The 24364-nt window shown below is 34.2% G+C and overlaps 1 protein-coding gene across 1 annotated transcript in view; it reads left to right on the top strand.

Annotated features, from left to right (window-relative positions):
• DIAPH3 (diaphanous related formin 3) overlaps window positions 1–24364 on the top strand; it is a 237025-nt gene that overhangs the window by 37844 nt on the left and 174817 nt on the right. Inside the window, exons 9-17 of the mRNA XM_082771110.1 lie at window positions 338–443; window positions 12457–12567; window positions 12998–13116; window positions 13267–13383; window positions 14293–14411; window positions 14558–14622; window positions 15066–15170; window positions 17632–17961; window positions 18841–18955. Coding sequence (XP_082627236.1) covers window positions 338–443; window positions 12457–12567; window positions 12998–13116; window positions 13267–13383; window positions 14293–14411; window positions 14558–14622; window positions 15066–15170; window positions 17632–17961; window positions 18841–18955 — 1187 coding nt within the window. The remainder of the gene's footprint in view (window positions 1–337; window positions 444–12456; window positions 12568–12997; window positions 13117–13266; window positions 13384–14292; window positions 14412–14557; window positions 14623–15065; window positions 15171–17631; window positions 17962–18840; window positions 18956–24364) is intronic.

Here is a 24364-nt window from a genome sequence, read left to right as displayed (position 1 = left end):
TGAAAATACCTTTTTCTGTAATTTTTGTTATGGTCATATCAATAAGACTTTTCTTTTTGTCATGTGAAGGAACTGGTTCGATGGAAAGTAGTTATGCAGCCATTTTTTTCTGTAAGATTTTTAGCATTACTTTTCAGGTATCTTAACCAATGTAATCCAGTAAGTCATTCTTCACTTACAAAAGTCTCCAAAGGAAACAAATAATGCTTAAAACTCCTACATTTGTACTTGAGATACTGAAACAGGTGAATTTTTTGGCAGCATGAGTCTTCAGATAACAAATGAAGAAGAAGGTTATATAACCTCTTCTAAGTGAAATGCTTTTATTTTCTTACAGCCTTGAAAAAATTTTGGAAGCTATAACAGCAGCAGCAGAGGAAAAGAATGTTGATAGATTCTCTCCTATTGTGGAAGGACTTCAGGATAACTCAGTTCAGCTGCAAGTAAGAAATCTTTTTTGCACAAATAGTCTTTGCAACAAGCAAAAATAAATTTACATATTTTCCTGTTTTGGGGCGGGGAGGGGGGAGAAGGAGGAGAGATATGGTTTCAAATGAGGGTCAAATTTTGTAGTTTTTTAAAAATATAATCTTTTAAAATGCATCATAGAAAGATTCAGTTTTAAGATATGTTGGGGTGTTGCAGGTTAATTTGACTTATATTTACTCAAATCTTACAGACTTTAGGAAGTAAACATACTGCCTTTTAAAATAAAGCATGAGTCATGCATTCAAATGCAAAAATATCTCACTTCTGTTGATATCAGCTAAAACTCATATAAATATTAATAATAAAAAAAGCAAGAAGAGGAGGAAAAAGCAAAAAAGGAGGAAGAGGAGAGGGAGCTTAAAGCCCCAGTTTTAGTAGGGCTGCAGAAGGAAATTATAGACTGTAAAACAAGCTTCCTTCCAATATTTCAAGGCTCTTGAGTCTGCATTTACCAGACTGAACACTGGGTTCATGTAGTTTTCGGTCTCTACATTTGGTATTTTTGCAAGTATCTTTGCAGTTCTTCAATATTAATTTTACATATATGATCTTATATATTTTTATTTTCCTCTGGAATCTGTTTCATCTAAATTTCAAGGTGAACGATGTTCAGTTAATCAGTTCCTATTGAGTATGATTTTTGTTCCATGTTTTAGCGTCCTGGAGATAGTAGGCAGTAGGTATTTGGGCCAGGAGTGCAACTGCAAGCTTGGGCATGTCAGTTTCAGGGCAACATAACATTTGTCTCGATGCACCTGTTCTTTTTTTTTTTTTTTTTTTTTTTCTTGACTTGCTTGTGAACTTTGATATTGGGTTGAGATAAAAGTAAAAAAATACCTCGTATTTGATCAACCTGAAAAAAATGAAAAATTTATCATTTTCTATTACTTTTATTGGCATTGTGTTAGTGTAATAAATATGGAAGAAATTAATATATAATAGTATGTACTAAGAAAATTTTAATCAGAAATATAATCAGTAAAATAATTAAAAAAACACAAAACCAACAACACATCAACAACACAGAAATTAGTTTTAATGTTGAATACTGGTAGTTCAGTTTCTCTTTTTATTAATTGAGCATCTTCTTTTTTTGACATGAATGTTAAAAGTTTTAAAAGTTTTAAAATACTTTGATCTAGTGGGGAGAAATGCTTTAGATCATGGAAAATGATATCTTCCTGTTGCAAGGGATTATATCTAACTTCAGAAAATGTAAGAGTCTGTATTTTCTACACAGCATATAACGGTTTGAGAATTTCCAGAAGGCGGATCACACCACTAACATGAGATGCCTAAAATTTAATAGCGTACAGTATTTCTCTGACCGTTCTTTGAGCTTTGTAGGGATTCAGTCATGAAATAACAGCATTTTGTTTTGAGTGCTAGGTTTCCAAATGTGATTCCTGCTTTGCAGAGTTGCATACGTTCATGTGTGTAGATTTAATAAGGAAGAAAAGAGCTATGACTCACTTTTCTATATCGTTCAAAAAGGGCATGAAAACTACCTTACAAGCAGCGCCTTAATTTACCTGCTGCTTCAAATAAATTAATTCTACGTACTTCACACTTTACCCTAGTCTCCACTTCTACATTTTTAAAAATTAAATAAATGTATAAAGGCCTTTATAAACCTTGCAGTATAAACTAAAGATGAGCTGATAGTTGCCATTTTAGATGAACATTTTTGAATAGGTTTCAGAAATTGCAGTCTTTGGTTAGCAGCCCCTTTGAGAAACAGTAATAGCTGCTATCTCTAAGTAGTTAGATCTTTTTTATAAATATTATTGCATTCGTACTTACTTAGAATCATAGAATACCCTGAGTTGGAAGGGACCCACAAGGATTGTTAAGTCCTACTCCTGGGTCCCCAAGGGACTTTTTCCTGAGATGCTTACCATTTGTAAGATACTGCTGATGAGATAATTGGTGCAGAAAATTTAAACTGATTTGCTAACTGTGTAGTAATGCTTATTTTTCTAGGATTGCCCTTCACATGCTAAACAAGTACTTTACTATACTAGTTATATACAGGTTATATACAAGTACTATAACTATACTAGTTATAGCTTCTTATGCTTGTGCTGTACCTCCATTTGCTGTGAGAAACTGAGAATTTACTCTAAATGTTATACTTGCAATACTTATGCTAAATACATTAATCTGGATTTACTGGAGTGTTACTCTAAGGTTCCTAAAAATAATTAAGATTTCACTGTTACATTCACTTTACCTTTTGTGGACATGAAAATTTCTGATGAAAGTTCACATTTTATTTAAACTTGCATTTGAACACTAATTCTAAAAAGCTTTTTTTCTTTTTCGGACTTTACAAGTGGTGGCTAGATTTGTTGTTGTTGCTTAAGACCAGAAAAATCAAGGCTCCTTGTGTCTCATGTGAACCAGTTGTAAACTTTTTTTAACAATGACATTGACCTGGTGGTTAATTTGACAGTGTTTTAATGAGACAGAAGTTTACAGTTGTCAGTTACTTGGCATACTTGCCTTGATTATCTACATGATATATGTAGTCTGCTTTGTGGCAGTTCAGTTTGACACTAACAACTGACCTTTTCAATTTTGAATTGACTAGCATTTCTGTTACTTGAAGGCTGAATATATAAGAAGCCTTAGTATGATAATTTTTGCATTTTAGTGAAAGCTCTGTGTATTTACTTTTTTATTTGCTGAAAGCAAAGGCTGTTCTAATTCTGAACTTCTGTAAAGATCATCCAAAATTATGGAAAGAGTACTTAAATATTTTTGGTTCAAGGCAAGATTGGTGATCCTAGTTTGAGAATATTGCTATAGCCAAGAATAATACTGAATTTATGGTTTTGTTAAAGTAAAGGTAGTTTAATATCTTATGCCTGTGCTCAAGAAAATGCATCCAAGGCAACCTGGTACCTTATGTACTTGTGGCAGCAACTGAAGAAGTCTAAATACTTTAGTTGTTGAAGTTATGGAGGCAGGAAATACTGTTCTTCTGTCACAACCCATTTTGATGTATTTAAGACCACAACAGCAACCAAAAAAAAATAGAGTTGCCCAGTTCTTCCTCAGTCTTCTTGTAGAATCAGATGAATGCTTCCACTCTCTAATCATCATCTTCCATCACTGTTCCTTGGGCAGGCAGTTTAACTAATGGAAGAAAGCTGTTCTTTTCCTCTTCAGTTCTAGTGGCAGATGTGATCTTATTATTTCTCAGTTAGAACAGAGAAGAGGTACAAAGTGCAAGAAGTACAACAAAGTTGCTATTCTTCCTTTTCCAATTAAGTTCCTGAAAAATGAGTGTTGCTTATTCCTGTGGAAACCTGCAGATGCTTTATGCCTATCCTAAAAGAAGCATTTTCACATCAAAGTTCTCATGAGTAACATTACTCTCAGTATTTATAGGTTGTCAGATAATAACATTTCATTTTTCTTTTTCATCTAATGTAAGAATGTGGGATCATATGGTCTGTGGTATTTTAGTTAGCTGAATCACTTGCTGATTCTTGGACATTCAGTGCTAATGAGATACTTTCCGTAACTGAGTATCTAATATGAGCAAAGCTTACTTTGTCTAAATGCAAAGACTGATAATATTTGTTTAAGATTCATGTAAATGTGCAAAGGTGCAATTGTACAGACAATACATCTCAAAGTCACTGCTAAAAACATTTTCTCATTAGCAAGGGGAAATAATTGATGAACATCAATAGGGTCTATAACAAACCAAGTCTATATCTGGTTTAATATCGGCAAATAAAATTTAACTAAACCTTCATTATCAGTAGTCTTTTCTACAATTTGCAGTAAGAGTGAGAAAAGTGAAGTAGGAAATGTTGGTGCAGTTTTCTTATTCTGAAGATGTGACATAAGATGATACTTAGTCATCTATTTAGAAATGATAATCTTGTCTATGTGAGGAAAAGCTTCTCTGAGCTACCGAGATATGGCTAGCATTTTCCACTAGAAAATCACCAGGTATATTCTGCCTTGTGTTCAGCTGGTAAGAATAGAAGTTTGATCTACTGGCTGTATAATCCTCAGAAAATGCATTCTGTAACTTGATAGACACCACTGTTTAGAATCAGAGGAAAATCAGGATTAAAATTTCAAGTTGTAACTTCTCACTTAGCAGAATGTATCTTATCTCATTGGTCTACTTTCTCATACAGAAAAACATTCAAAATTTTGCCATTCCAGGTGAACTCTATCATCATCCATGCAAAGTTCTTCCCTACCAAAAATATTGTCTGTCTACCTATCTTCCTATCAGTGTATGTTCATCTTGTAGATAAACATACAAAGCCAAGTATTGTACCTGCCCACCATGTGGCAGCAGGGAATTTAAAACATTCCAGATGGAATATACTTTCAAACCTGAAAATCTTAACATGGTAGACTATATTCAGCTGTAGTTCTTAAGGGATGAAGTAGGGAAAGAAGCATCTAACCACACAGACAGGTGAACTGAAAGGTTTGCTCTAAGCTTTTCCCTAAAGAAAGTGCCTCCATATGCCTTAACTGCATGTCTGTTATAAAAAAAACAAGATACTCTAAGGATGAAAATACTGTTTAGTTTAGAGCTGCCCCTCAGGAAATAGCATAGAAATTGCAGTCCTTGGCAACACAGCAAAATTTTAGAAAGTGCAGCAGAGAGCTGTGTATTACCATGTGTCTTTCAGTGTTAGAGCCAAAAATAATTTGACTTTTTCAGGCATCTTCTCAATGCTGACAAAATACCTCTGTCTGCAGAATCTACAACTTCTGATGAATTGGTTTTAAGTACAGATCATTCGCTCAGAATATTTTAGTCACGATGACTTCTGAGGAAGCTAATTGACTAAACCTCATGCTACCTCACCAGGAATACTTCACTAAACCTCATGCTACCTCACCAGGAATACCTCTTCATTATTGAAGATGAGTTGCCTTTTTGATATGGACATGGCCTTGCCTCTTTTTGCCCATGACTGAGAATTCAAAAGACTGTCAGTTTCATTCAAGGTAATAAGGTGTAAAAGAATACTGTTGAATTGTCAGTTTGGGCCCTCTCCTCTGGAGTGCAAGTAATGACTGATTCTTCTGCGTACCAATAGTTGACACTTACAGAGCTGTCAACTGGAGCATCACAGCATTTTGAATAAGTGTTTTGTACTTTGAGAATTGTCAAAGAATGATGTTGCAGTTGGGATAAACGTTCTTCAATTTTTGCTTAATTAGGAACATTGAAGACAAGTAATTATGAGTGGATACTGCTTAGAATTGTATATGTAGAGAAAAATGCTTGAAGAAGAGAATTACTTGTCTGTAGCTTCCTTTCTCCCTTAAGAAGTTGTTTCAACTATTTGTACCCTGTTTTCTCTTTGGTCTGACTCTTTATTTGCAGCATTAGAGGTTGGACAGCGGAACCTGAAAGGCCCCGTTTACACACCCTTCTGATAGGCTCTGTGAATAAGCAGTGAATATATTAAGAAACGGGAGCAAACCTATTGCTTGACTATTGTTAGATCTGAAGTCAGTGGTGCTCCCTGTAATTTAACAATTATAAATACCAGCTTGTATGTGAATCTTCAGAATTTTTAAAACATGCTGTTAAACAGCTTTAGTACTGCTTTAAAATGAAGAGCTATTAATCTGATATTTCTACAGAAAAGGCATGTACTTTTTTTTTATTATTTAAAAAAATGACAGGTTTTACTTATTTTCTGGGGGCATTTTTGTGGTTGAGATTTTTTTAAGCAAGTAGGCTCATATGGTGGAGGCAAAATTTCAGACTTATTCAAAACTTTGTTGATTGGGAACAAGCGAGTTTGCAAGTAAGCCAGCCCATCAAGCAAGTGAGCTAGAGGTTTGAATTCTCGTGTATCCAAGGGAAGTCTGAAGTGCAATTTAGTTTCTCAGACGTCACTGCAGATGCCTTTGTGCATTAAGCAAATGTGTACAGTACTTGCAGATACAACACATTTAATTCAAGAGGTTTCTTCTCACTCTTCCTTCTCACTCTTCTGGGCTAGAATTTGGAAGCTCAATACAATGCACTGAAGCAGCTATAATGGTATTAGCTGTATAATGTATTAGCTGTCCCAGTCACTCCATGGGTATTGTAAAGATCTGAACTGCTTATAAAATCCAGTAGGCAATTAATTAATAAGAATGGAAGTTTGGCAAAGCACACGGCTGCATGTGGGTATCTGTCTGCATATAGGCATCAATACATAAGCATCTGAAGTTTGAGCTGTATTGTACTGGAAAACTCTTGACAATTCTGTTTCTTGATTTTTTTCTTGTGCCTTATGCAGACACTAATTGTACCAGGTTTGCTGCATTTTTATTGACATACCTTTAAACATAGAGGTAAAAAATATTAATATATTTTATTCCAACTGCAAACCTTAGAAAAAAGTTTTTGTTTTTGAATCTTCAATGGGTTATTGGTTAAAATTGTCAGTTATTAACTTACTTGGATGCTGTTCTTCAAGCATGAGAAGGGTATTTTTATCTTGTGTTTGGTATGTGCCCCCAAAATCTAGCTTTCCCAACAGCTGTGTTACTAAAATGTTCACAAGTTTATTTTTTCCTCTTTTTGACAGATGTAAAATATTTTTTTCCTTATTGAATTGTTATTACTGATCTTGTATTCTACATTGATACGGGTGAACAAATTTCAAAATCTTGTTATCATGTGTTATCACAATAATTTAAGTATTGCATACTAATCATAGGATCAGAGAACAGCCCGGGTTGGAAGGAACCTCTAAAGATCATTTGGTCCAACCTTTTGTGGAAATAGGAGCCTAAATGAGATTATCTAGCACCCTGTCCAGTCACTTCTTGAAAACATCCAGTGATAGAGACTACACCACATCCCTGGGGAGGCTTCCTGTGATTGATTGTTCTCTCTAAAAAATTATTTTCTATATCAAATTGAAACCTCTCCCAGTTCAGCTTGTACCTGTTGCCCCTTGTCCTCTTCACATGTGGCTACTTCTGAAGAGAGAGCCTCTGTTCTCTTTGTAGCTGCCATTAAATAGTAGTTTCATTTGAAACATGTTATAAACATTTGTGATATAGTAATAGGCTCTTGCCGTTGTTTTTCTCATTTTTTTTTCTTCTTTTTAAAGTTTCATGAAGCAAATTACTCAAAGGTAGATTTAAATGAGGCATTGCTTACTTGCTTCCTCTTGTATAACCGCTTCTTGTTCTGCTTTTGCAGAATTCTGTTTGGAACTTTCACTGTTGTCTTTGTATTCCTATGGGAATAGTTTGCTAACAAAATCCACTAGGTCTTTGTCTTGTTTATTCCAGGAAAACTAACTTATGTTCTAGTTACAAACTGAAGTTGAATTCCCACTTGATCAAATTTGACTTGAATACTAGAACAGTGGTACTTTTCACTGATAGGTTTCTTGCATTTCACTGTGGTATCTTGTCTTGTTTTTTATTTGAAGAGCATGTGTGTACAAGTACCTTGTTCATTTGGGGAATTAAAAGAAAAAAAAATGTTTTAGCAGCAATTGCATCTGTAGACATCATTTCATCTAAATTACATTGCTACATCAAAGATTAAACCAGTTTGGTCTGGATTTACACTGTAGTCTACTTTCTTGATTGCCTCTTCCTTGATAGTTTAAATCAAATTAGATAAAATCTAATTTCTTGCTTACATGTCCATACATTTTATTATTTTTTTTCATGTTAATGTTGTAAATATACTGTTCTACACTACTGATAATAATGTCAAAGGTTCTAATTCTGTTGTAATCAAACACCATGAATTTTGTTTTATTGAAATATAAATGTAAATGGGCAGTAGAGTATATTATAACTGACTGTATGTTATCATCTACACATTTGTAGAGTCTCAGCCAGTAATACTGGTAATACAACCAGAGATACTGAATTACTAGTTTTGAATGGAAGAGCTAATTGAATCAAGAAAATAAAATTGAATGAATGACTCTTTTTTTTTTTTCCAGAGAGATAAAGCACTACAAAATCAGTGGCAGTAAAAAAAAAAAAAAAAAAAAAAAAAAAAGCTACTGAGGGAAAAATACAAATACTGACAGTGGATGTGGATGGATTTGTAAAGTGGACCTATACTAAATCAAATACAAAAAAAAAAGTTTAAGAATAAACAATATAGCCCATACTTAGAGAATAAGAGAATATATTCTGTAAGGAATTGTAGTACATTTCAACTGTCATTTGTAGCATCCAAGTTACAGACGAGTCTGGTCAGATCCTCCAAGTTGTTTTACTGTAATTTGTGCTATTTGTGGGCATAAGGAACACAGATTCCATTAAAAGTCAGGGATCTATCATTAATTTAAATAAAGTGTTAAAGGACTAATCAAATTATTGTCAGATAAACATGTCTGCTCTTATCCCGTGCCTCTGCTCCTCTGTGCTGCACTTTGTTTAGGGTCATATATCTACCTGCTAGTCATAGAAATATATGCATCAGTAAAATGTGCATATGAATCGTGTGCCACAAACCAAACTTGTACAAAGCTAAGTCAAATCTAAAACAAATAGGATAGTAGTCATTCTGATATTAGCCTACTCCTATTGCAGATAAATAAGCTGAAACAAAGATCCAGGCAGGCCAAGCAAAGTCTCAGTATAGCCTGACAAGTCTGGAGGCATGTATTCTTAGCTTCATACAAAGTTTCTAGCCTGTTATTAGTAAAAATATCTGGGCTACCAGCATGCAACACACGTTCTGAGCAAGATTTTAAAGGTCATGACAGACAAATATCGGGTATGAAGAGCTTATTGTGTTTCCAAAAAAGCTTGATTGTGCAAGAGAAGAGTCTTAATTTCTCCTGTATTGGGTACTATTAAGACAATTACTCGAAGATTTCAGAATAATAGCTCTGACAAGCACTACAAAGATGACAGGATCTACTGTGACAGTTTAAGTCCCAAACTTATCAATTTAGCCACTTTTCAAGTTGGTTGTTCAAAGAAGAATAACTGGGGATTATTTCTTATTTATAATTTTAGTGAAGCAGCCCCAAATCTGAAAGATCTTTCTCAAGGAAACATATTTTGTGAAGACAGAATGGTCAAATGGTGCAGTCCCATTACTTGTGTTCCTATTTAACTGAGTTCTTTTAAAAATGACTGCTAGAATAGTATTTTATATTGCTAGTATAGTATTTTTTTTCTTTCTTCAAGTCCAGTCTTATGCCAGTCAGAGTGGTTTTGCCTATTCCATGAGACTTACCAACATCTCATCAGTTTGTGAAAACGGTCTTTGCTTTACAGAGCTGTTCTGCATTTTTTCACATTGTTCATTCATGTTGCATTTAGTCATGCTATTCAAGAATTTTGTCCTTCTGTTCTAGATATTATATACTTTCAATATATTTGCACAGTAGAAAAGTCAAGCTTACCAGGCTACTGTTGTCCAGATCTTCCCCAAAAACATCCCTGCAAATATCAGCTTTTTTTTCGTCATCTTCCTGGGTGTGTCAATGTACTTTAAAGTAAGACTGTATATGCAGTAGTGAGTATTGAAGTAACTGTATATTTGATTTTATTCCTAACTTTTGGGTGAATCCTCTTTTGTGTCTTTTAATTATTGGCTTTGTTTATAAGTTCTTCTGCCAACCCCTAAACCTGCAAAAGATATCCTGTCTCTCTCTGTGTTCTACTGTGGGAACTAATTTCACACACATAGAACATCAATGAAGTGTTACTGAAGTTTGTTTTCTCTGGGTATACCTTCTTACTGTGATCTTTTACTGACCCTACAGGTTATCTGGTTGGCTTCCTTCTTTCTCTGTTCATTGTAGATATTTTTTGAAGATTGTCCCTCAAACTCTGTCTTCTTAGCCTGCTTAGATATAGCTTTATGTTCAATTGGCTAAAGTTTTGATTTTTTTTCCAGTTGATTAATTTTATTTAGATTTTTTATCTTGAATTATTATTGACTAAGACTGGAGTAAGATACAGAAGTTTACCTTAACATTTTTTATACAGTTGATTTTAAAAAATAATTGAACTTAGTGTGCTGTGTCCTACTGATGTCAATATGGTAAGAACAATAGTTTTTTATTATGTGAATCTAGATATTGGCATGCACTGAGCTTCATAGAAGTTTCAAAGGGAGATAATTTTACGTTGCTCATTCAAATAAAGGGAAGGAGGAAAGCAGCTTACTCCCTCCTCCTATTACTGTTTTAAAATTGTTATTGATACAAGGTACACTATATGATGGAGTAATATAAAAGTAGATGCTGTCATGGTACTTTTTCTCCAGCACAGAAGTTAGTATAGTGGTTCCAGTCATGCCACTCCTCCTTGTCCTCATGCCTCTCTGGAGATAGGAGAGATGGCCGTAAGTCCTGGTTCAGAGTTATTGTACTAAGTAACTCCAAATGGTGCAATTTTCAGGACTGGGTGTAGAATGTCTGACACAATGTGCTTGGTCCCCAGATATCTGATGGAGCTTACACACTGCTTCAACAGGTTTGCAGCTCTCACCACTATTTACAGATTGCTTACGTTCTTTAAATCTCTATGCTTATAACTAAGATACTTCCTTCCCCTGCAGTGTTAACTACAGTTAATCTACATGTTCTAATGCTGCTGTCAAGTAAACCTAATTTACATAGACTGCCATGTACTCTCAAAACAGTTTATTTAAAGTGATATATACAACTACTTTCATACTTACATTCCTTGCAGTAGGATAAATGATGATCATGTCTGACATGATGTGTCAGTCTGTGTCATCATTTAATCTTGATATGTTCTGAAGTATAAGTGCTTTCCTCTTGGAAAGCTCATGAGTACCTTTGTATTACCTACAGTCTGTACCAAAGTAGCTTGGCCATGTAGTTCTTCTGGTTATGTACCATATTTAAATTAATTATTTGGAATTGGAGACCTTATATAAATTCATTACTTGGACTTACACTTACTTTGAAGGTGACTGGGGCAGTATATTCCCAGTAGAGCCTTTTCCTGGACCACAAAATAATGCGTTGTCCTTTTTGGATGATAAAGGCTTTACAACAGAGAAAGTATTTGACATGGCCTGTTTTACTTGTTTACGTAGTATATTAGGCCAAGTATCCTAATTGACTTGTGTTTTTAAAAGCAGCTTAAATCTCTGGAAATGCACGAATAACAGATTTCAGGCGCACTCAAGCAAGATGTGCGATCAATAAAGAGGGTAAAAGGAAAACAACAACAACAAATTAAAAAAAAGAAATAATGGCTGCTGTTATCCTAGCAGGTCCTTCTTTGTGATTAATTATAATAATAATTCACTGTTGTTCTAGATGACTGTGAATCTGGATAGTTAATTCCTGCTGCTTCCTGCTGTGGGTTCTCCAGATAAATCTTCGTTCCTGGGAAGAGAGACTACTTGCTAGATGACCGTGGACTTGTATAGGCATCAGTTAACCTAATGCTTGCTTTTGAGCTGAAGTCCAGTTCCCATCAAGTGTTCTGTGAAGCTCAGTACATTATAAGAGGGAAGATTTTAAAAAGAGAAGGAGAAAAAAAAATAAACAACAACATTCTGCTCTTTAGATTCAGTTTAGTTTAAATACGTGTTTTGCCTTCTGATTTCCACTGTATATGCAGATGTTAGCTTTTACCATTTCTATTATGTCACTAAATATATATGTTTACAGAAATGTATGCTTCCATTGCATTATTTATGTATTGAGAATCGTGCTTATCAAGGTGTTTGAGGTAAGTGAACTTGCTGTTTGTATAAAATGGCAAAATTCAATGGAGTGAGAAAATACTCAATTTTTATGGAAATTTATGACTTGTGTTTGGTATCCATACCTCATGGCTGATATGAAATTTAACTATCTTAATTATATGATTATAATATATTGATAATCAGATGTGACATAATTAGATGTGTCTAATTAGGTAGTTTGTTATGTCTTGTTTTGACTGTGATGATTATTGAAAACTAAAAATTGTTTTATTTTTCCTTTGTTATAGGTAGCTTGCATGCAGCTCATCAATGCTCTTGTTACATCTCCTGATGATTTGGATTTTAGGCTTCACATCAGAAATGAATTTATGCGCAGTGGATTAAAAGAGATATTGCCAGTAAGCGCCTTGTAGTCTCTCTTTGTATTACTATTTAAATTACTGGACTATTTGAGCTTGAGGGGGAATCAGAGAACACGTTGTAATAAATTATTCTCAAAGGCATTTTATTAAGTTGGAGCCTGAGCAGTTAGATATGAGAATCAGCCTTAAAATAAGAATGAAAAGGTGAAGTGTGCTCTCTGAAGTTTGTGCTGAATTCTTAACCTTTTAGGACTTTGATTTAGAACATGCGACAGAATATAGTGCAGTCACTAGTTAAGCCAGGTTGAAGCCATGATTACCTTTTGAATATTTGACTTAGCTCTGTGTTCTTGTTATTTAAGCTTCAAAATGATGTAGACGTATAGAAATTATTAATAAAAGATACAGTTTATTTACTTAGGGTGACGCTAATTTTACTAGCTTTTCAATTGTTTCTTCCTTGCAGCAATTGAAATGTATAAAAAATGAAGCACTAGATATTCAGCTGAAGGTGTTCAATGAGCATAAGGAAGAAGACATGATCGAGTTCTCTCATCGTTTAGAAGATATTAGATCTGAACTAGAATATCCTTTTGATATCATCAAGAGAAACATGAACAAAATAATGTCTGTAATGGACATTTTTCTGATACAGCTTTTGTTAAAAAAAAAACTATTAGTCAACATTTGAATGAAATGTTCCCTCCTTGCTGTTACTTTCCTTAACTCTCTTACTGAAGTAAATGATGTTTACAACATGGTGTGGAATACAGTTAAGGACACCAGTGCTGAAGGATATTTTCTTTCTATTCTCCAACATCTTTTGCTGATAAGAAATGACTATTTTATACGGTATGTTTAATGCTATATTAAATGTCAGTTATGGATTAGGTGGTTGTTTAATCATTAATGTGCTTTTACAATTTTAAAGATAAATACATTTTAGTATTCTTCTGTGCTGAATGCAGTTTGGAAGTATTCCTTTGTGAATTCTTGTTCAAAAGTATCAGCTTTGAATATGAATGTCTTCCGTATGCTCTTTTTCCTCTTTTGCTTAGCATACAATTTTATATAGAGAGAATACTACTTTTGTTGAGATCTGAAGCTAATGTACTGCAAGTATAAGTGATCAGAACAGATCTCTTACTGCTACTGACATGATTCATAATCAACTGTAATTTTTTTGTGTATTTAGATCAAAGGACAAAAAGCACGTTATACACAGAAGTGCACTTTGTCCACACATCTCACCTTATTAAGAGTGCTTGCCTGACTTGGGTGCATCTGTGCTACACCTCTTCCACCCAAAAGGGTTTGAATTCACAGCTTGCATGTTCTAGTCAAGTGGACCAGCTGTCGTATCATTTGGCATTTTAGAACAATGTGATTTTTCATTCAGTTTACAGCAACAGGGTTGCAGGCACCCACAGTCACAAATATCATGAAAGCAGAAGGAATAAAACTGAAGGAAAAGCCTTCTCTCTGTTGATAAGAAGCAGGAAGGTGTCCTGCCTTTCTGTAGTTCAATAGGAAAAGAGATGTGGAGTTTATAATATAAGAAGGCTTTATATTTAGGTCTACTGGTAATTCAGGCTTTGTGTAACTGTTCTTGTACAATAAAATAGCAGACATATTTGTCCTTTGCATCTATCCTATAGAAGTAAGTCAGCCTAAATCTTTCAACCTCAACTGTATTCATAGACAGGATTTAAGTATATGTTAAAAAAAAAATGTTGTAAAAGAATTTACCTCTGTCTTTAGTCCACAGTATTTCAAAATAATTGAAGAGTGCGTTTCCCAGATAGTTTTGCATCGAAGTGGAACAGACCCAGATTTCACGTATCGTAAAAGATTAGATATAAATTTCAGCCACTTAGTAGGTAAGTGCTATGCATGGAAATATCATATCATACAATATCATACTTTTTTTCTGTATTTCAGAAAGCAAATTAGAGTTGTATCTATGGTTAAGAGTCCTGTTTTCCCTGTATATTTGCAAGCGTGTATTTGCTTGTTTTTTTTCCAGATATTTGTGTAGATAAAGCAAGATTAGAAGAATGCGAAGAGAGAGCTTCTGAACTTTCCAGAAAAGTATGTAATTTTTAAGTTATGTGGTCATCACGTGGACACAGGAAATTACTTAATAGCTTCATGAATAGTGTAATTGAAAGTGGCATAGCTTTTAACTTCAAATTACTATTATTACTTAGGTTGAAGTGGGAATTGGCTATTTCTTGTGGACTAGGAAGTACAGAAAAGTTGTAAAATAGTTACCTTAACTTAGCCTTTCTACTATTTATTTTAAGATTTCACGTATAAATCTCCCCAAAATCAACTGAAATATTTATCTAAACAGTGAACAGTTTCTCATACAGCTGAAGTATGAGAATAAGAATTTAGTTGTTTGTGTCTGCTGACTCTGTATTACCATACTTTACCAATTTTTTGTTAAGAAACCCAGAAGGAGAAGTGGGAATCCAAAGAAGGTATGTGGAACTGTCTAGTATCAACATTTTTTTCTTTTTTTTCCTTAGTTTGAAAAAGATTTTGTAGTTCATCAGGAGACCCAGGCCCTACTGCAAAAAAAAGAAGAAAGAATCAATGAACTTGAAGCAGAACTACAAGCTTTTAAATTGCAGGTATAGGACAGTTTAATGAGTGTCTGAAAGATTGCTTTTGAAATAGAATTCATTTTACTCTTTTTTTTTTTTCAGATTCTGATAGTGCAGTTGAGGGTGCTTCGAACAATCTTGTTATTGATTATTATTGACTGCTAGTTTTTTTGTTTCTGTTTTATACAAGGAATTGTAGTGTGACACTAATTAGCAATATGAGATCCCAGTTGATCCTTTTTGTGCCTGAGCTCTGTTAATTAACTAGTTTCTTGTTTCATTTGGGTTTTGCTTTCAGTGTCATATATTTCCAAAGTAATTAACCACATAGGGTAATAAGTCATATGCTTTTAGACTAGCATTTATCATTGTGATCTTTATCCCTCAACAGGAAATTATTCATTGTGCAGTTGCTTTGCTGAAGCCTTACCATGGATATCCAGCAGTGGAAGAAACAACTTGTGGCTTGATGAAAACGTTTTAATGATAGTTTTTCAAATTTCAAACATAAATAGATGCTATAAAATGTGATGGGGAAGGAATAGTGCAGATTTTTAAGTGATACTTGAACAAACTTGTAACTAATTTGTGTAACTAAAATTTGTGTAAGGAGACTTTGTGAGCAAGTGATTTTCCCTCGTCTTATTTTCAAGAACGAGGCACAATCTAAAAATGGCTAAACACAGGCAGTATTGAGAACAGCTCAGGTTGGAGGGGACCTTAAAGATCATTGAGTTAGAAGAGAAAACATGGATGTAGAAAGACGATGAAATATGTGTTTTGATCATAGAGCTTATTTATGGTTTTGAGCTTGTTTCTTTTTTCTTAAGTGAGGAATATTAGTTCAGCTCTGCGTTGGTCTGCTCAAAAATGTTATTTTGATTCAGGTTTCTGGTCAGAATTCACTGTTAATATTGAAGTCAGGCTTTAAAAAAGTAATTACACAATTTGTTGCTTTCTAAAAAAAAAATAATGAGCTGCGCATCATAAATTAATAAAGTAGTTTTATGCATATTTTTTGAAAACATACTTTATTCCTTTTTTTGTGAGTGAATTAGGTTTTATCTCCCATACTTTACTGTTTCTGTTGTTCACTGGGTTAAATATTGCCTTTTTTTTTTTACGTGCAGACAGTGAGCATAATATATGCTTACACTCATGAACTATTCTATTGTTAATTTTACTTGGAATATTTTACAAATAACAAGCAATTGATTACTTCTATTTAGTACTATTACTTTTAAATCCATTTTAAGAGGAATCTTTGGTTTCCATATGGCATCAACCTGTTACAACTATCTTTTTCCTGGTCTCATTCCTCATTTACTCTTTTTTTAGTATTTAGAGCTTGTTTATATTTGTTTTCTTTCACTATTTTTGGAACCTAATTCTTTGGTGTTGGTGTAAATAATGTAGAATTTGAGCAATTGAAAGCAATATTATTTATATATATTGATATTTAGCTATTTATTTTTAAAACTCTTTCAGTCCTTTGCTTAATGTATTGTCTTCTACGTTTGAAAACTAAAATGGTCTACTCCACTTCATAATTACCAATTAAAAAAGTTGATTAGCATTATGACCAGTAGATAAATACTTCTTATCTCTTCTTTTTTTTTTTTTTTTTGTTAGCTATTTAATGTTTAAAGGGCTGTGATAGAATTCCTTCAAATAGCAGAAAAAGTGTTTTTTTTTTTTTTCTTTTAGTTATGGAAGTGTGAATGAAAAAAAAAAGCCCATCTCCACATAGTACAGATGTCCTCACTATATTGAATATTGTCAGTGTGTTATCTTACAAATTTTTATTACAGTTGTCAAAACTGCTTCAATAAGTACTGTATAATATTGTCCTGCTACTACTTTTTCTGTCCACTTTTTTATAATAGGATAATGTTTCTTATTTTCTCAAATAGAATGGCTGCTAGATATCTGCTTATATCTGCAGATATAAGGCAGCCATAAGTTTTGGAAGGATTTTTTTCATCATTACTTTCTGCCTTCAATCCTGCAGAATGAAAGTGTTCCCATATTGGATTTTTTTTTTTTAACAGAATTATTAATCTTGTCATATTCTGGTATTAAATCCTACGAATATTTCTCTGTAATCTGTCGGATAAGTAGGAATGCTAGAAACTAGGTTGTTATTTCTTAATTTGAATTGAACTGTGGTAGTCTTGATAAAATTTCATCAAGATACCTATTAAACACTTCTTAGATCATGATCAATGAAATATGAGCGCAATATAGAATTTCAGTTTGTGATTTTTGGCATGCATCCAGTGCTCTGGATGTCTGTTTCAAATATTGAGACATCCAAATATGAAATTAACAACATGTTGGCTTTATTATAATTCATATTTGCTTGTCCTAGGCACAGACAACATCACTGACTTTAACTTTGCTTGCTGGATTTAATCTATAAACAATGATTGTCGTGGCATTTAGTTTATAAAAATATGAAACTGAATAAGAATATTTTCCTTATCAGTATGGCTCCTTGCCACCTGGCTGTCTACCATCAACACGTGGAGATGCATCTGTCGTTCCAGCAGATGCTACAGGACCACATCAGTTACCTCCGCCTCCTCCACCACTGCCTTCTAATGGGGCAATCCCACCACCGCCACCTCCCCCACCTCCTCCACCATTTTTGAATGCCTTGGGAATTCCTCCAGCATTGGGTGCCCCACCACCACCACCTCTACCAGGCCTGCTTGGGGCACAGCGGTCTCCACCTTCATGTACTTTGCCATTTGGACTGAAGCCTAAGAAAGAGTTTAGACCTGAGGTTACCATGAAAAGACTCAACTGGTCCAAGGTAATACTGATTAATGGCAAATACCTGATCAAAAATCTCTCAGAGAACTTCAGATAAATACATTTTCAGAAATAAGATTGTATAGAGCAATTGATGAATTAGTTAAAATTGTGTAAAATAGGAATACTTTGCGCCTTTAGTTTTTACAGTTTCCTGAAAATTGTGTTTCATTGACTCATGACTCATCCAGGCAAATACCTGGAAAAGTCAGTTCTGGTCTAGAGTACTAGAACCATGATGCCAGCATGCTTCCTGGATCCTTCTGTGTCTTGTCTTGTAGCAGACTGTTTACACTAGATGATTAGGTACTGCACAGTATCGATAGCTTTGCAGTTTCCAGTGAAGTGTCTTGCATCTATCTACCCATGGACTGTGGGAAGAAGCATTGTGGGTCTATCCATTTGTCCTCAGTGTAAATGTACTTATATAAATTTAACAGTTGAAAAGGACAGAATCCATCTATTTTTTTCTTCTCCATTGTGACAGGCTCAAGTGTACCAGGATTATCAATACATTGAGTTTTGGAAACTGTAACTATTTAGACCAAAACAAAGATCAAAATGAGATATTTAATACCTATTTGAATCAGTTGTGTTCAGAGACTAATTAAGCCTTACCTATGTTTTCAATCTAGACCAAAGATTGCTACATGTAGACCTTGGATAACATAGTGCATTGTCAGTATTGTTTATATTGTTTGTCCAAAAGTACTTACTGTAAGTGCTGTTATTTTGAATCAGAAACATTTTAACAATTCTGAAGTTGGATTGTATGTGAAAACTTCAGGTGTTTTACAGAGCTCTTAAGTATTTAATTTGCTTTGGTCTCTCCATGCTATCAGAATAATTGAATTAATTTTGATTTACCTCTTGCTTGTAGATCAGGCCACAGGAAATGACAGAATCCTGTTTCTGGGTTAAGGTAGAAGAGGAGAAGTATGAGAATGCTGACATGCTTTGCAAATTGGAACTTACATTTTGTTGTCAACAGAGGGGTAAGTAATTGATTGCTTTAGTTTTCAGCTTTTAAAGATACTTTTAGGTGGTTGGGGCTTAAATACTGTATCAAAGGATTTAGAATATAACATTAAAGTTACTTTTTTTTGGTGGAATGTGTGAAGAAAAAAGCATTTGAAAATCCCAGACTGCTTAAAGCAATAATGTTGAACTATTTTACTTTAGGGGTGGCAAAAATGTGTGACCCATAAGGAAAAAATTAACAACAACAACAAAAAAAAAAGTGAGAAATGTTTCCTGGTAATACAGACATTTGAAAGATTTTTAAATACAATTTTGTCAGAATACCTCAATAAAATACTGCGACCCAATCTAGAATCCAGAAGGTGATATATTTGCCCTCAGGTTGCATATGTTAATTGATGTTTTGGTTCCATTGTCGAGAATCTTTTTAATGCAGTTTTTTACTTTTCAATGGAACTGTAGCAACAATCATTTCTCCTGACGTTTTGTTTAGTTTCTTCAGCTTTTAATACCTTGTGGAAGAGCAAACTCTTTGAAAGTATTCCCGTCTTTAAACCTTTTCTCCCTTTCTGGAAGTAAGTTGTCTTACTGGTATAGTAGTTTCATTATTTTATTCCATATATAAAATGCCATGTTACTTCTTGACACTTTTTTCCTCATCTTCCTTGAGTGGTGTTGGAGATTCAGTCCTTTGGGGCAGCCAAAGGAGCACAATAATTAATTCCTTTTCAAATTTTCAAATTGAAACACATTATTATATTTTTAGCTTGTTTCAGATTTTTCATTGTGATTTTTTATTTAATGCATGGTATTATCAAGAAAACCATAGTTTTTTGTTTGTTTGTTAGTTTTCTTCTCTGTAACCAAAAATTTTTTACTTTTTTCTGTTTTTGTCAGATTGGGTTTTTTATGCTTAAGTTGCTGTAGCAGTATTTCTAATGAGTTGAGAGTTACAGTTATTAATGTTAATATTAATAATATTAAAAATGTTGTGCAAAGATAAAAAAGGCAAGAAAATCTCACTGACTGTAGTCATTTTTTCTTGAATCTATTAGAATAAGTCTAAAGATAATTGTGGTGCCTTTATAATGTTAGGAGAATTCCCAAGAATGTTCCCTGAATTAATAGGTTGGAAGGTTTAAAAGCCACTGGAGGAAATACTGTTTCCTGTGTGTAATTAAACAGTAAAATCTGGGAGACTAGATGATGTTGAGGCCAAACGTTAATGGCTCAGAGGAGGATTGTGAATCTCCCGCCAGCAAGAACATTGGAGTTAACAAGATTAACATCCCTTCAAAGTTGAACTGAATGGACTGGATACATAGTTTTGACAAAACCTAATAGAAAAGAATTAGTGGATCTACAGATGAAAAATCAGTGATGTATTGTTAAATCAAATGGTGTAATGGTGGTAGCGGATAAAAAAGCTTGCAGGGATGAATTTAAATTTTTTAGAGGTGGAGTTTACTGCTTATCTATATCATCTGGATGATATGTGTGCCATCTTATTTTTTTTTAAAGGAAGAGATGCTAAAGATTGTATTTAGAATATTAAGTAAGCATCTGAACGGCAACAAGGAACAAAAATTTCATCTTTGTTTTAGTGAGTGGTTTACCAAAATTTGCATGAATATTTAAACATATAGAGGCAGCACTGGGGATCTCAGTGTCTTAGCAATAGCATGAATCTTGGTACTGTACTTGGTACTGTAACCACTTTTAACTCATGGCTGTGGAGAAAAGGGATGTTTCTTTGCAGCTCATGCATTATTTTTTATGATAACACTTGGTCAAGGGTATTAGAGACCTGCATTTTTTGTACACCTCTCAGCCTTAAAAGAGATTTGTAACCATGCTTTCTAATGTAGAATCATCAAGCTATTCACTAGACTCAATTTGGGAACAGTCCTTGACTATTTCCAAAGCTTTATCTCTGAAACCCAAAAGATAAGAGAAACTGAAAATAGTTCTGTAACCAAGTGTAAAGAATGAACTGGTTTCTACTCTGTTGAAGGGTCTGCTTATGCACTCTTTTCACTGAAGTTGTTGTGGAAGGAGGGACCAGGATGTTCAATGATGCTTTAAGTAAATTTTCTTCTGATTTGAATACTTCAATCTGATCTTACTTAATGTTCAGTTACTGCGTTTTACCAGCTGACGTGCCAAAAGTATTTCAGTGTTGATCAAGAAGAGGAAGTCTTATGTGTATGTATAAAATCCACTGAGGAATTTCTGCTACAAAAAGGAATACAGAATAATATTGAAAAGATTTGAAGCTTTAGCAGATGTTTGTATAAAAGTTCGAAATGATGCTGATTCTAAATGGCTATTGAAGCAATTGAAATAACTGAAGATATTATGGAGACATTAAAGAAACATTACTGTGAGTAGAAAAAAATGAAACAGCATCAAGCTTCAAACTGTTGGAAAATCACTTTTGTTGAGGATGTTGGGTAGGTCAAAGACATTCTCAAATCATGGAATTATTTGGTTTGGAAGGGACATCTGGAGGGCATCTGGTCCAACCACCTTCTTAAAGCATAGTCAGCCTACTTGCCTGAGACTTTTCCGTCTGAATTTTGGATATCCCTAAGAAATGGAGATGTATGGCTGTAGGGTTAGCAACCTTTTCCAGTGTTTATTGCTATTGTGGTAGTTTTTTTTCCCATAACATCTTGTCGTAATATTTCTTGTTGCAACTTTTGTCTGTTGTTTTTTGATCATTGTACACCTCCAAGGAGTATCTGATTCCCTCTTGCTGTAACCCCCTGTTACATAGTTTGAGACAGCAGTAAGAGTTCCCTCGTCCTTTGTCTTTTCTTATGACTGACAATCACAGCTCTCAGCATTTCCTTCTCTGCATCATATGTTTCAGCCCTCTAATCATCTTAGTGGTCTTCTGCTGTACTCATTCCAAAATATCTACATTTCTTTGTAGATCTACATTAATATCTACAGTAATATCTACATTTCTCCACTGAATGTTTTTCAGTGGGGAGCTGAAAACTGAACAAATGCTGCAGATACTTTTCTTTGGGAATGAAGGGGAAATCGAGGGAAATAATCACTTCTTTGACTTATATACTTACATTGGAGCGATGACAAGTACCAAGGCAACAGTTGCTGATTGTACTCCTGTAGCAACTTACTGAAAACAAAGTGTAATTTAATTGTTGAAAAGCTCTTTTTCTGGGCTCAGAATAACTCTATAATCTTAAAGAACTGTAAGATTATATACATGAAAGAAATAGGCAAGGGCAGAGTGGCAAACGTACTCCTTTGTCATATAAAGTCAAATAGACTAACTGCTACACAGGGAATGTGGGAGGAGAATATTTGTTCAGAATCTGGAAATACTAATCAGGGTGTGGATGGAATATTTTCAGCATGAATACTTGAGAAAAGATTAAATTATGACTGAAAACTGTACATATGTTTAAGGTATTTGCAAGAAAACACGAAAGTTCATTCTGAGATATTACAAGAAATTATTAAAAAAAAAAAAAAAAAAAAAAAAGAAAAAGGTTCTGGACCCTCAAATCACTAGCTTTGTGTCAGCAGCTAAAAGAAAAGGGAGTAAAATTACTGCCTTACAAACATCAGTGTGGAAAATAAGGAACAGTCCCAGGCTCTCTGCCTGACCATAAAAAAAAAAGCAAGCAAACCCAAAACAACAATGGCAAAAAAAGGATAATGGAAAAAAATAAAAAAAGAAATCTGAAAATAAGTTGAATGTAAATGCTTTGCATGGATCTTCTTTGGTTCTTTCATAATTTTTCATTTTAAAGGCGAAAAGGAGTATGAGGTATTAAGGATAGTTTGATATTTGGAAGAGAAAAATCATAAGAAATATAAAATATTTAAGATTTATACTATAGTTGCAGATCAATGAAGAAAATATGTGAAGAGTCTTTCTGGCAACAATGGTATTAAAGAAATCCCTTACAATAATTCATCAAATCAAATAAGTATGACTTGAAGCTGACTGATACTTGAAATACTGAGCAGTGGAGCAACAGTAAACCTTACATGTGTTTTTGTATTATCTAAAGCCTAAAGTATAAGATGAATGAACAAAAATGCTTGGTATTGAATGACAACCCCTTTATGATAGATGTGGTGGAAGCCTGACGGAATGAGAGTAATCGATGGTGTAGGACATTGATATGCTGCCAGCTTTGCCTGAATGTTTAGATATACAGGTAGGAGAGTGGAGCTTAGCATGAAAAATAGTATGAGGTGTAGCGGCCTGAAAAATCTTGTGGGGGGATTTTCTACCCACTGTAGAAACATAGCGAATGGAAATTCTTTCTAATAGTAAAATATTGCACTGTATTAATAGCCCTCTGATCAGAAGATGTTTGTGGTGAGAATATGCTGAGATTAGAGAAACTGCAGATTTTGTGGCAGTAAAGTGGGAGATTTAACTACCTACATATGGACTTTCATCAATTACTCGTTAGGATGTTATGAGAAGATAAAAGCTTTGGATATGACAAATTACTGTTTACAGTATTCTGTAACCACAACAAATCAGAGATATTCTGGGAGTGGTCCTGGGTTGTGCACAGGATTTAGGAAGTAAGAGTTAGCAGCAGAAGGGAGAATAACCATAATCTTAATGGGCTGGGAGAGAACAACCGAAGTTAATCTAGCATATAGATATTCAACTTCAGGACAGAGAACTGAATGACAAATGTTCCAGCAAACAAGATGCTCATACCTACAGGTAGTCCAAAAGCTGTTCTGAAAATGCCATCTTAGAGAGTCGAGTAAACACTGTACTGTAATTCAGAAAAAAGTTCAACAAAAGCTGTAAGGGGGGAAAAAAGTGTGTGACTCTGTTGGGAAGTTAAAGACAGTATCACAGGGAAAAGAACAGTATTTAAAATGTGGAAGGCTTGCCCAAATGAATGTAACAGGAAAACCCATTAAATGTAGCAAGATAAACAGGACATTCTTCATTCTTTTTTAGAATTCTGAATTTCTTTCACAGGATGCTTCAGCTAATATTGAAAAGTGTATTTAAAGATCTGAAAACAGAAAGTTAGCTAGGAAATTGGTGGGACAACTTAGTGACAAGTTCGAAAGTTCAGCAGGTTCAAAGAACGTTAGACAAATTCAGGGACAATAGGTCCAAAAGAAATAGGAAAGGATGTAACATTCCTAGGCCACTGTTTGTAGGAAGAGGAGCTTCCTCTTTTGGGAAGTCAGGAGAATGGTGTAATAGTGATAAAGCTCGCTTTTACTGCAGAGGCAATACTGGACTGGAGAGATCACTGGTCAGACCCAGTAGGGCATTTCTTAGGTTATTAATCATGGGTATAAGGGTGCCTGTTGTTTGCTTGGAGTAGCTTTAAGCTACTATGTTTAACACTCACAATGCTAAAATAAGATGTTATATGCAAATGCATGGTCACTTA

The sequence above is a fragment of the Aythya marila genome (genome assembly GCF_965140915.1).
Source record: "Aythya marila genome assembly, chromosome: 1".
NCBI lineage: Eukaryota > Metazoa > Chordata > Aves > Anseriformes > Anatidae > Aythya > Aythya marila.
Note: the sequence above shows the minus strand (reverse complement) of the source record. Positions and strands in the feature narration are given on the sequence as shown.